The sequence below is a fragment of the Callithrix jacchus genome, chromosome 3, assembly GCF_049354715.1.
Source record: "Callithrix jacchus isolate 240 chromosome 3, calJac240_pri, whole genome shotgun sequence".
In the NCBI taxonomy this organism is placed as follows: domain Eukaryota; kingdom Metazoa; phylum Chordata; class Mammalia; order Primates; family Cebidae; genus Callithrix; species Callithrix jacchus.
The window spans coordinates 167,100,905-167,113,524 of record NC_133504.1 but is presented as its reverse complement, the minus strand read 5'-3'; the positions used below and the strand labels follow the sequence as shown (position 1 = coordinate 167,113,524).

General features: G+C 37.2%; 1 protein-coding gene across 4 annotated transcripts in view; it reads left to right on the top strand.

Annotated features, from left to right (window-relative positions):
• The window catches only part of TBC1D19 (TBC1 domain family member 19), a 155,154-nt gene extending 142,982 nt beyond the window's left edge, over positions 1-12,172 (top strand). For 2 of the 4 annotated variants that reach the window (XM_035293925.3, XM_002745929.6), the window contains 2 exons: positions 4,167-4,237; positions 5,204-5,653. In XM_035293925.3, coding sequence (XP_035149816.3) covers positions 4,167-4,237; positions 5,204-5,278 — 146 coding nt within the window. In that variant the 3' untranslated portion in view covers positions 5,279-5,653. Of the gene's footprint in view, positions 1-4,166; positions 4,238-5,203; positions 5,654-9,075; positions 9,898-10,497 lie in introns of those variants that run through there. The other 2 variants (XR_013533519.1, XR_013533518.1) reach the window with 2 other exon arrangements.
• Positions 12,173-12,620: the final 448 nt, after the last annotated feature.

The following is a 12,620-nucleotide window of genomic DNA, read 5'->3' as shown; positions in this document are numbered from 1 at the left end:
TAAACCAAGGTAATTATCATGTTTTCTCTACCCTCACATTTTCATCTCTCCCCAAAGTCTTCTGTTTTCTAAGCTAAGTAGCCTTGTTTTCTACTGTCATTCCTCAAGTGAAAGGACTGTAGACTTTTCACCAAATGTCTCTCCTCTGATTATGCCAGAAGATTTGAAGAGTACTGTATATAGTATTTGGTATCATTTTAAAAAGCCACTAAAGCATGTTAAAATGGAAGACTCAATGTAAGAAAATACTTTCTAATAATTAGAACTTTTGAAAATTAGAATGGGTTCTTTAACTGTTAAATGAAGGGTCAAGAGGTTTCATCCCTTGAAAGAAATGTTGAATTAGAAAGCCTTCGAGCCCTCTTTCAATTTGAATTCTTTCATTCTGTACCTTATCACCCCTTAGCAAACTGAAGGAAAAGAGAAATAAATGATGTTGAATACTGTATTTGCTCTAAGCCAGGTACTCTTCTGTGAGCTCAATACTTAATAAAAAGGTTACTGAGGAATAGGTAGAAACGTCATCTGTATTATTGCATTCACCCATTTTCCTTGAATGCTTTAAGAAAATCTACAGGGAAGAATTCTGGAACATCTAGAAATGGAACTAGACTGAAGGAAGCTCCTTACCAAGGAATTCAGATAAAGAACCACAGGGCAATTTCATGTAAATGTATACAAATTATTTGATTATTTGGTACACAGCTGGTATGAGTATTTTGGAACCACCTTTTTCTGTTCAAGTGGGTTATTATGTAGTCTTGAGAAATATTTTCATAAATATCACTGGCTTTAATTGTGAATTAATTAGAGCCTTTTGAAGAACAGTTTAAAGCAAAGTTATCTTAATGTTCTTAATAGAGTTGCTTAGAATTAAAGTAATAAGACCAAAAGAAAATATCAGAGTCTCTGTATTTTATATGAAGCGTAATTTCAGTTGAAAATATCCCAAAGTGTAGATCTTTCCTCCTTGGCAAACAAATCTGTTCTGTGGAAGGGCTGGGCAAACCAAACATGAAGCAGATGGAGAGGAACTTCTGTGATGTGACACCAAGATAAATAAAGGTTATGAGCACAGAAGCATTTTGGATGCTGAGGTCAATTAGTGAACTGCTCCTTTTTTCCCCTTCCTATCTACCTTTGGAAAAACAGTTTCCCATTATGTAAAACTCTTTCCTGCTAGAGCAGAAAATTTGGCCAGGCTGTCAAGCTTTCAGCAATTCTGTTAACTTATACACAAAATAATCATATTCCTTAACTGCTAAAATGCCTGCATGATACAAAATATGATTCCAGATATTAGGAAGCTGTAAAAAATTGTTGGTCTACAGAAATAGTTTTCTTTGATATTCTTGTAAACGTGAAACTCAGTGACTTTAAAGTATTTGTGTTTTCTCCATTTCAGTTAAGGAGTACAGCCTTTGTCACGGATCTCTTCTACCTACTGCTACGTACTCAGTAACTCCAGCTGACTTGACTTTTTACTTTTTACCATTACCATCCTTTTTCTCCAGAATCTTTCTCTCTTAACGACTTCTAATGCTTTCTTGCTAGACTGTCCAAAATCTCTTCTTCCCTAGAAAAGTGCCTGTGCTTCCCAGTCTCTGGCTGCACTCTGCCTCTCTCTGGGGAAATTAAGAAGCCTGGCTCCTGACTTACACACAATGACTGTAGCAGCATCCTTCATGCCATCTCTGGAAAGCTATTCTGATAGACAGCAAAGCCTATGGTTCTTAGGAAAGCACACAGATTTTCATGTCAGAGATGAGTGGTTGCTGCTTACCTTCAGTTTCAATAGTGTATTCACATAGTGGTTAGATGCAAAACTCCAGAGCCAAGGTTGAGTGTTGGCTTTACTACTTTCTACCTGTGTGCCTCTGAATGTATCACCCCCACTCACTGTGCCTCACTCTCTATATGAGTAAAATAGGCTACTAATAATATTTAACTCACAAAATTGGTATGAGAATTACTTACTCTCATTGTAAAAATATATTTAAAAAAAATATGTGTTTGCATTAGGTATGCAGTATAACTAGGAAGCAATCTTCCAAATAATTTTGAATGTTTCTTTCTTTTGTTCTTCCTTCCTTCCTTCCTTCCTTCCTTCCTTCCTTCCTTCCTTCCTTCCTTCCTTCCTTCCTTCCTTCCTTCCGACAAGATCTCACTCTGTTACCCAGGGTAGAATGCATGGCACAATCATAGCTTACTGCAGCCTAGAACTCCTGGGCTCAAGCAATCCTCTGCCTCAGCCTCCCAAGTAGCTGGGACTACAGGCATGCACCATCATCCCTGGCTTATTTTTTAATTTTTTATGAAGATGAGGGTCTCGCTTTGTTGTTCAGTCTGGTCTTCACCTCCTGAGGTCACACAGTCCTCCTATCTCAGACTCCCAAAGCACTGGAATTGCAGGCATGGGTCACTGTGCCCAGTAATTTGAATATTTCTTACCATTAATTTCCCAGACTTCAATGATTTGTTGGGTAGAGAATGCACTACCATCACTGGTGATGGAGAGAAAAGGAGATAAGTCAAGAGTTAGCTCCAAGCAGTACCATCTCCTTATATCAGAGTTACCTGCCTCTTAAATGAGTCCTTCTGTTGTTTATGACTCGCTCCCTCACATGGAGTTTTACAGTAAGTTATTTAAGTTTTGTATGTTAGCATTATTCTTTTTTCATATGCATATATTTAATGGAAACAATAACCCAAAGGTTGTTTTTAATTTTTTTTAAGACACAGGTTCTTGACATATTGCCAAAGCTGTCAAACTCCTAAGCTCAAGACACTTCTGCCTAAGCTTCCCAGTTGGCTGGGACTACAGGTGTGCACCACCATGCCTGGCTTCCAATGCTGTTTTCTACTTAATATATATTATTGATCTTTAAGTTGTCCTATAATGTTTGGATTTTTTCTGTAGCCAACATTGAATTAAATGTCAGGATCAACCCCACAGCAGCCCTCCCTACACATATATTCATTTGTGACACTCTAAGAAAAGTCAGTGCTGTATATAAAAATATAGCAAAAAATTATAAAAATATTTTTTAAGAAAAGGCTTTAAAACCATGTTTCTATTAGGACACCTCCTTGGTACATATGAAACATAATCTATTTAAAAATTCAGCATCCGGCCGGGCACGTTGGCTCAAGCCTGTAATCCCAGCACTTTGGGAGGCCGAGGCGGGTGGATCACGAGGTCAACAGATCGAGACCATCCTGGTCAACATGGTGGAACCCCGTCTCTACTAAAAATACAAAAAATTAGCTGGGCATGGTGGCGCGTGCCTGTAATCCCAGCTACTCAGGAGGCTGAGGCAGGAGAATTGCCTGAACCCAGGAGGCGGAGGTTGCAGTGAGCCGAGATCGCGCCATTGCACTCCAGCCTGGGTAACAAGAGTGAAACTCCGTCTCAAAAAAAAAAAAAAAAAAAAAAAATTCAGCATCCATATAACTTTTCAGAAGCCTCTCTACTACATTAGTAAGAAATACCTACACCATGATAAACCTTAATTGGTAAGACAGTCATTAGGCCAGGCATAGTGGGTCACCCCTGTAATCCCAGCACTTTGGGTGGGTGATGCAGGAGGATCTCCTGTGCTCAGTAATTCGAGACCAGCCTAGGCAACATAGTAAGACCCCATGTCTACAAAAAATAAAGAAAAATTAACTGGGCTGGTGACATGTACCTGTAAGTCCTAGCTACTTGGGGGCTTAGGCAGGAGGATCGCATGTGATTAGAAGTTTGAGGCTGCAGTGAGCTATGATCATGCCTCTGCACTCCAGCCTGGGAGACAGAGCAAGACCTTGTCTCTTAAAAAAAAAAAAAAAAAAAAAAAAAGACTCATGAGATCTTCATTCCATTTTAAAAAGGTTTAAGTTGTAGGTTTGAAAGAAATAACTTACAAAATGGCTTTTTTAAGACCACTGATTTTTCCTTTTTCTCCAAACTATGGTATTCAGTTTGTCTAGCTATCAGGCACTGGTCTCTAGAGCAGACAATTCCCGTTCATCACCAAACCTTAACTCAGAATGCGGGGGTATGGTCGGTTGTGTAAAGCACTAGTTCTGAGCTTCCTTGCAGTGGGTTTTGGGCAAAGCATAGCGGTGACCGTGCCAGGCTGATGAGTAGGCCAGCAGTTGAAATAGTGTGCATTCCTTTCCAGTGCTGGCAGCTGCCGTGTTTGCTTTCCGAGCAGTGAACCTGATGGAGGTGACATCACTGGCTGCAGCTGAAGTAAGGATAAGTTTCACTCAGATGGGATGGAAATAGTTTCTGAGAGATTGCCAGGCTGTCATTTTAGTGTCTGATGCATAGGACACGTATTACTTGTAGCCAAATTTTTAAACTCGGGTGAAACATGTAAGTTCTGAACTAATAATACTTAAGGATTCAGATTGCTTTAATTACCTGAGAAAAGTCTTCTTATGAAGGAGTAATAAACAAGATTATTGTAGGAAACCATTATAACCATGTGGGAAACCAGACACCTGGTAATTTTAATGGAAATGATTGGAGTTTATGTTGCATTTTTTTATGGTTCATGTCCATGCATTATTTTCATAGAAGAAAAACTACTTGAGAGAGTTAAAGAGCATATATTTGAATGATACAGTGAAGATACATGGGCTTTTTGGTTGTTTTAAATTGCGAGTTAATTATTTAAAGCTGATTTCTTTTCAGTGGTATAATTTATATCTAAAATATGGTTCAATTAAATAGTGCTTTCTGTATTATTCTGTTATCTTTATAAAAATATAACTTTTTCCTTAAAATAGCTGCCTGCATTTTTGTTTAAAGAAAAGAGGATGTTTATCCATTTTGCAACTGAATAAACATTAGTTCCATCTCCAAACGATTTCCTGCAGTCAGTTACTCCTTACACTAGAATAACAGGACTAGGATTCATAATGTACACTTATTTATAGAAGCAAGTTGAAATGTTAAACCTTTTATAAACTCATGCTACCTTGGATATTTGAAGAAGACTGAGGCTAACATCCAGGTTATTTTCTACAGCACGTTTTAGCATTTTGCACATGTACTAACATTAAGATATTCAGAAAAGAGAAGGAAGGTTGTAGTTTTAGTACTAAGATTTAGAACAAATTTGAAGAGCTTAGTGTCAAAATTACATTGTAAAGATGTTTATCGTATTTCATAGACTTTGCTAATAATAATTCTTTTTATTTTTTGTTTCAGGCAGTTCTTGCTGACCTTTCTACTTTAAAAGTTATGCCTCTTCTTCAAATTTTTCTGTTTGCTACTGTCACCTGATCTTCACAGTCACTGACAACACATCTAGTTTTTCATTAGAAACAAATCATGAACTATGCAAACTCTGCATAAAACCAAAATGAAACTTTGCATATAAGCCAATAAAGATCATGTTCCCTCTTCGGTTAAACCTAAGTAGTTTCTCACTTTTTGAAACAATAACTCTGCACCAAATACTGCATCGCATGCTGCTGATTTTCAAGAGAGAAGCAATAAACACAACTTCTGCTAAATTGAGCATTTTATATATATATATATAATATAATATACATATAATCCTGACTTGTAAATGGCATGCAATAATATATGCAATAAGAACTAAAGATACTGTAATAAACTTCAAGAGCTAATGTAGCTTCTTGGATAATTCTTTTATGCCAGTTTGTAAATTTATCTCTAGATATGGTATTGTTTTGTCTCATAAATTGCTCTTCACTCAGAGCCGGGGTGGGGTAGGGTGTGAGAACACTTGAAAAATATATTGCTTTTAAGTAGGCATCCAAAAGTTGCTCAAATGATGTTTTAAGTAACTTTTTACACCCCAGGGATTTTTCTACATTTCTCTTCATTTTATTTCTCTCTTTAAATATCTCTACTGGGAAAGGTCAAATACAATTGTCTCCATCTGACAATATTTTATGCTTGACTCTCTGAGAGTCAGAAAATTATGGTGATCCCTTTTCACTTCTCAACGTTGCTTCTCTTGCTTAGAAGACTTGACATTGCTGAGGCCGGTTGCCTGCTTCTGTTGCTCTGTAACTAGATAAGGAAGACACCCGAGAGAATGAAGAGACAAAACCACGTTCACTTTTACTGAAGCCTGGTTTAACAAGGTTTACTTCTAGGACAGAACAGCTGAGAGAGATTAAAAGTAGAAAGTAGGCATTCATTCTAGAACTGCAGACATTATGCAAGGCAGCAGCCTTATTTTGGGCTTTATTGTAAAGAAAGGGTCTTATTTTATATTACTTCCTAAAGACCTACCATTTCTGTAATATGGAATATTACAGTATATGGGGAAAAAAGTCCAAAAACTATTGTTCTTTGATTTTGGTTTCAAATTTAAGATGCCGATCACTTCACTAAAACTCTAAATCTAGATTGATACCCTTATTGATTACCTAGAATTTTATTAAGTTTTACCCAAATGTATTTTATGAGTCTTTTATTTTGGCAGTATATATTAGGAAACACACTTGTTGATTTACGAAGGGCTGAATAACAATTTATTCTGTGACTGATTCTTAACAAACCCCATTTTATTGCTTTTGAAGGAGATGCAGTTATAATCCTATGCTTTGCCATGCTTTGTTTGTACACACGCATGACTATTATCTACTCTGAGAAAATGGCTAAATATTAGGAGGAGAGTGAGTTTTAAATGATCTGGTTCAAATGCATACAAATATGCCCATCTTTGGCTTTTTTCTTTAGGAGAATATTCATTAGCTTTTTTAAAACAGGCAATACAATAGTCTAGTACATTACACTGGAGAATTGTGGTCCTCAGATGGGGGAATTTTGGTCCTCCTGTAAATCCTTAGATAATTTAATGTCTCTTATCTGTAATTGGGGTTGAGGAGCTGGTGACAAATGGTAGGAAATTATTGTATCTGCTCCGTTTACCTTACAGGTAGGTGAGAACCTGTAGGACCAAATGAGAAAATACTGTATTTGTAAGTAACTTTTTAAACTGCAAAGCATCAAGCAAATGAAAGATATTGTTGACTTAGTTTGTATATGATGTTTTGAGGTCAAGTGGTCGAAGATGATATATGAAGAATACATAACTTCATTAGCATTTCTATCATTTAACCTGATAATTTAAGACTGTGTCTATAAAATGAATGGGCCATGCCATAGTAATCCTTTCATTTGAACCAGGTGGCTCTAGGCTGTAGATCTGAATCTGAATCCCAAAGCTAGACCTGGTTGACAGCCACCCACTTTGCTGCTTCCCCAGACCCCTCTCTGCCAAGCACTGCTCTTGGCTACTTGTTAAAACACTACACTGATGGTCATCAGACTATCTTGCCCACTTTTTATTTTGACCTAGTCTGTCTGGCTCTGTCACCCAGGCTGGAGTACAATGATGCAATCTCGTCTCATTGCAACCTCCACCTCCTGGGTCCAAGAGATTCTGTTGCCTCAGCCTCCCAAGTAGCAGGGACTACAGGCGTATGCTATCACATCCAGCTAATTTTTTGTACTTTTAGTAGAGATGGGTTTTCACCATGTCGGCCAGCCTGGTCTCGAACTCCTGACCTCAGGTGATCCACTCGCCTCAGCCTCCCAAAGTGCTGGGATTACAGGTGTGACTCACCACGATGGACCTGTCCACTCCATCTTTAAACACACCTCCTTAGGCTCCCTCATTTGGCTTCCTCCTCCATCCTCCTGTGCCATCTCCTATCAACCCCTGACACCCCCTTCACATCTGCTCTGACAGTGATCACAAGGATTGGAGCAAACAGTGATACACTGGCATTAATGTAGCCTAATAGGCAAATTCTATTTGGTTCTTCAGGATGTCAGTTCACCCACTAATGTGATATGTTATGACTTTATAGTATGGAAGAGTTTATTGAATAATCTTTTTGCTGAGAATGCTTTGGTAATGCATTGTTCTGACTGATTGAAATTTTCAGCTTGTCTTGACTTCACAGCGCCCCACACTCAGCATTTGCTCTCTCCTCCTATATTGCAGGGAAAAATAGAGACCACTAAGCTTGTGTTGTCTCAGCCTTCTATTTCAGAATTTAGCTTTGTCTCTCCCTCCGATTCATCTTCTTCCTTCTTGACTTAAGAAGTGTCTAGTCAAGTCCTATAGTTCTCTGAATGCAGATGTGGTTGTCTACTTCTATGCTTGAAAAACAACTTCTCATTGCTTAAAGGATAAAGGCTAGGCTCTGTATCATAACTGGAAAAATTCTTCACGACTTGGTCTTTTCATTCCTTATGTTCCCACAATGATCCATTATCCGATACCTCAGCATCACCAGGTTCCATGCTAATTCTCAACCAGATATGGCTTTTCATTTTGTCTCTGCCAAAATCTCCATTTCTTAAGGCTTCCCTCAAAAATTTTTCTCTGTTGTGAAGATACCATGGAGCCTAAAAATTAATTATGCCCTTCTCTTTGTTCTCATAAGACTGCTCACCCACTCATATAATGCTTATAGTATTAAGTAATAGCTTTTTCCATATGGTTCTGATTTTGGCACTTTATTCTCAAGGCAGTTTTCATTGACTTGTCCTAAATGTGGAATATACAAGCAGAAATTTGTCCATACGTGTCTGTATCCCTTGACCTACTCAGAAATTGTTGGGATCTGTTTTCTGTAAAACATAATTTCTCCTTTGTATCTAGTCTTCCATCTTCCACAAATGCCCTGATTTTTCTTTAGAGATCTACCCCTTCCCCATGTGCATCAGTGAGGCTGACTTGCATTCCCAGGACCTCCGGAATCTAGCCAAGTAGTCACCATGTACTGTTCCTCTGGCCATGGGGGGTGCTTCAGGACCAGTGTGCAATCTGAGACCAATGAGAGCTAGTGAAACTTAATTAGGAAGCTTTGGTTTAATCTTTCAGGGAAACTGGATGTGAAAAAGAAAGGATGTAGGGTCTGTAGCTGCTGCAATCTAGGAATAGAGAGAAAGAAAAGCTGCTCTCTTGGCCTTCTTGATCCCCAGATCGTGCTGCACCAATCTACCTCTGGGCAATTTTTTTACAAGACCCAAAGGATTTTCTTTGCAGCAGAAAGGACCCTAACTGACGGCAGTTATTTTCCTTTTAGGTGATGCGCAATAATAGAAGGATCATTATTTGGTGTGGAATCCCTGTCTACACACTGCTCAAACTAGAGTAGTATATTTTAACCTCTTCTAGTCAAGACACAACCATGATCTTACAGGTGTAAATTGTATATTTCAGACCAACTGAACTACTCAAAGTACCTAATACAAGGTACGTATTTTGCCTTTGGCCCCTTGCCCATACAACTTCCTCTGCTTAGAATGCCTTCTCTTCCCTCTTTGCCTAACTCTTACTTGTACATCAAAACCCATCTCAGGTGCTGCATCATCAGGGAAGACTACTTTTCTAATGAATCCTCAACCCCGACATATACATAAGATGTATTATAATTAATTTAGCTTGTCTTTCACTGCCACTAGACTGTGACTTCTTGAGGACAAAATTGGATTCTTTTCAGCCATATATTTCTAGAACATAGCATTGTGTTTGCCCCATAATAGGCATTAGTAAATGTTTATTGAATGAACAAATGAAGTCACCTATTCTAATTCACTCATTTTACTGATAAAGGAATTTGCCTATCCAGTGTCACACAGATATTATATTCACCAAGTTGACTTGTGGAGTTGCCTTTGGAAATCCAAAAGGAAAGAATATTTTCAGAGGAAAAAATGTAAATACTTCAGTCACTCCTTTTTCTTCATTTAAGTTAACTTTATTAAGGTATAATTTATGTACAATAAAATTACATGTAAATTTTATGTAAAATAAAATGCATTTTAAGTGTACAGTTCTATACGGCTTAACAAATATATATACCCATGTCACCACCACCACATCAAGGTATAAAAAATCAACTTAGGTAAACTCCTAAGGTATTTACCCCAGATAAATGAAGATATATATCCCCATGAAGGCTGTGCACAAATGTTTATAGTATCTGTAACCATAATACACCCAAACTGAAAACAACATGAATGTACATTAACAATGGTAAATAAACAAATTGTGAAATACTCATACAATGTAACCCTAGGCAGTAATATAAAGGAATGAACTACTGATCACACAATATGGATTTCTATCACCCAAAATAGTTCCTTTTTTGCCCCTTCCCATCTAATCCCCCATACGTACATACAACACCACTAATCTGCTTCTGTTCCCAAAGATTAGATTCATTTTTCTAGTTTCAGGTAAATGGAATCATTTTTTGTGTCTGGCTTCTTTTGCTCAACATGTTTTGAGATTCATCCATATTGTGTGATCAGTAGTTCATTCCTTTATATTACTGCCTAGGGTTACATTGTATGAGTATTTCACAATTTGTTTATTTACCATTGTTAATGTACATTCATGTTGTTTTCAGTTTGGGTGTATTATGGTTACAGCTACTGTAAACATTTGTGCACAAGCCTTCATGGAGACATGTATCTTCATTTATCTGGGGTAAATACCTTAGGAGTATTGATTTCTGGGTTGTGTGCATGCACATGTTTTTAACTTTGAAGGAAGCCTCCAGACTCTTCTGAAGTGGTTCTACTGTTTTATATTGCCACCAACAGGAGATGAGTTCCAGTGTTTCCCAGTCTTTACTACCAACAGTTGGTGTTGTCATATTAGTGGTTTTACTTTGTATTTTCCAAATGATTTTGAGCATATTTTCCATTTGCCATTTATACATATTCTCTTGTAAGGTATCTGTTCAAATACTTTGTCCATTTTAAATCAATTATCTTATTAAGTTAGAGGCTGGGCATGGTAGCTCAGATTCAGTGCCTAAAATCCCAGCACTTTGGGAGGCTGAAGCAGGCAGATGGCTTGAGCCCAAGAGTTCAAGACCACCTTGGGCAATGTGATAAAATCACGGCTCTACAAAAAATACAAAACTTTAGCCAGGTATGGTGGCGCACACCTGTAGTTTCAGCTACTGGGGATGGGGGGTGGGATGCTGAAGTGGGAGGATCTTTTGAGCCTGGAAGTTAAGGCTGCATTGAGCTATGATCCTGCCGCTGCATTCCAGCCTGAATGACAGAGTGAGACCTTGTCTTAAAACAAACAAAGTTGTAAGAAGTTTTTATTCTGGATGCAGTATATAGTTTGCAAAATTTTCTCCCAGCCTAAAGGATAGTTGATTTTCTTAACTATAAGTTAGTTAATATTCTTAATGGTCTTTTTAAAGAGAAAAAGTTTTAATTTTATTGAGGTCCATTTTATCTATTTTTTTCTTTTATGGTTTATATTTTTTTCTTCCTCTCCAAGAAATCTTTGCTTAAGTCCAAGTCACAAAGAGTTTTTTTCTCTATGTTTTCTTCTAGAAAGTTCAAAGATTAACTCAGACATTTAGGTTTATTATCCCTTTTCTTGCAAGTTAATTTTTGTATATGATGCAAATTAAGGGCTGAGGTTTTGTTTTTGCACATGGATATAAATCATTTGCTGAAGAGACTGTCTTTTCCCTTTTACATCAGCACCTTTGTATAAAATTAACTGATCAGATATACAGGCCGGTTTCTAGACCCTCTATTCTGTTCCATGAATTTTTGCCTGCCCTGTTTGCAATATTACACTGTCTTGATTTGTGTAATTTTATAGTAAATCTTGAAATCAGGTAGTATAAGTGCTCTAACTTTATTTACATATGTCAAAATTATTGGGCTATCTAGCCTCTTTGCATTTCTAAATAACTTTTTAATCTGTATCAAAAGAAAAGTCTGCTTTGATTTTTACTGAGATAGCATTGACTCTATAGCTCAGTTTGGAAATAATTGATATGTTTAACAAATGTTGTCCTCCAACCCATAAACATGGTATCTCTCTCCATTTATTTAGATCTGCTTTAATTTTACTCAGTAATATTTTATAGTATTCAGTGTACAGTTCTTGCACATATTTTGTTAAAATTATCACTCATTCTTTCGCATTTTTGGTGCCATTGTATTTAAATAATGGTATTTTCTTTTTATTTCCAATCGTTTGTTATTAAGATGTAAAATACAGTTTATATTTTTATTGACCTTGTATCCTGAGACCTTGCTAAACTTACTACTTCTGCTATCCTTTTTTGTAGCTTCCTTGGGATTTTCCACATATATAGTGTGTCATCCATAAATAAAGAAAATGTTGTTTCTTTCAAATCCGTAAGCTTTTTTCTTTCCTTATTCACTGACTAGAACTTGCAATTGAATACAGAAGTGTCATAGCTTACCTAATTTTAAATGAAATTTACTTATTTATTGAATGAGTATCACAAATATTTTTAAGTATTTATGAACAATAGTTTGGCCAATTTAGGTATAAAACAGTAGGGAGGCTGGGCACTGTGGCTCATGCCTATAAACCCAGCACTTTGGGAGGCCGAGGTGGGTAGATCACTTGAGGTCAGGAGCTTGAGACCAATCTCTGTTTCTACTAAACCCTGTCTCTAAAAATACAAAAAAAAAAAAAGAAAAAGAAAAATTAGCTGGGTATGGTGGCACATGCCTGTAATCAATCCCAGCTACTCGGGAGACTGAGGCAGGAGAATCACTTCAACCTGAAAGATGAGAGTTGCAGTAAGCCAAGGTTGTGCCACTGCACTTCAGC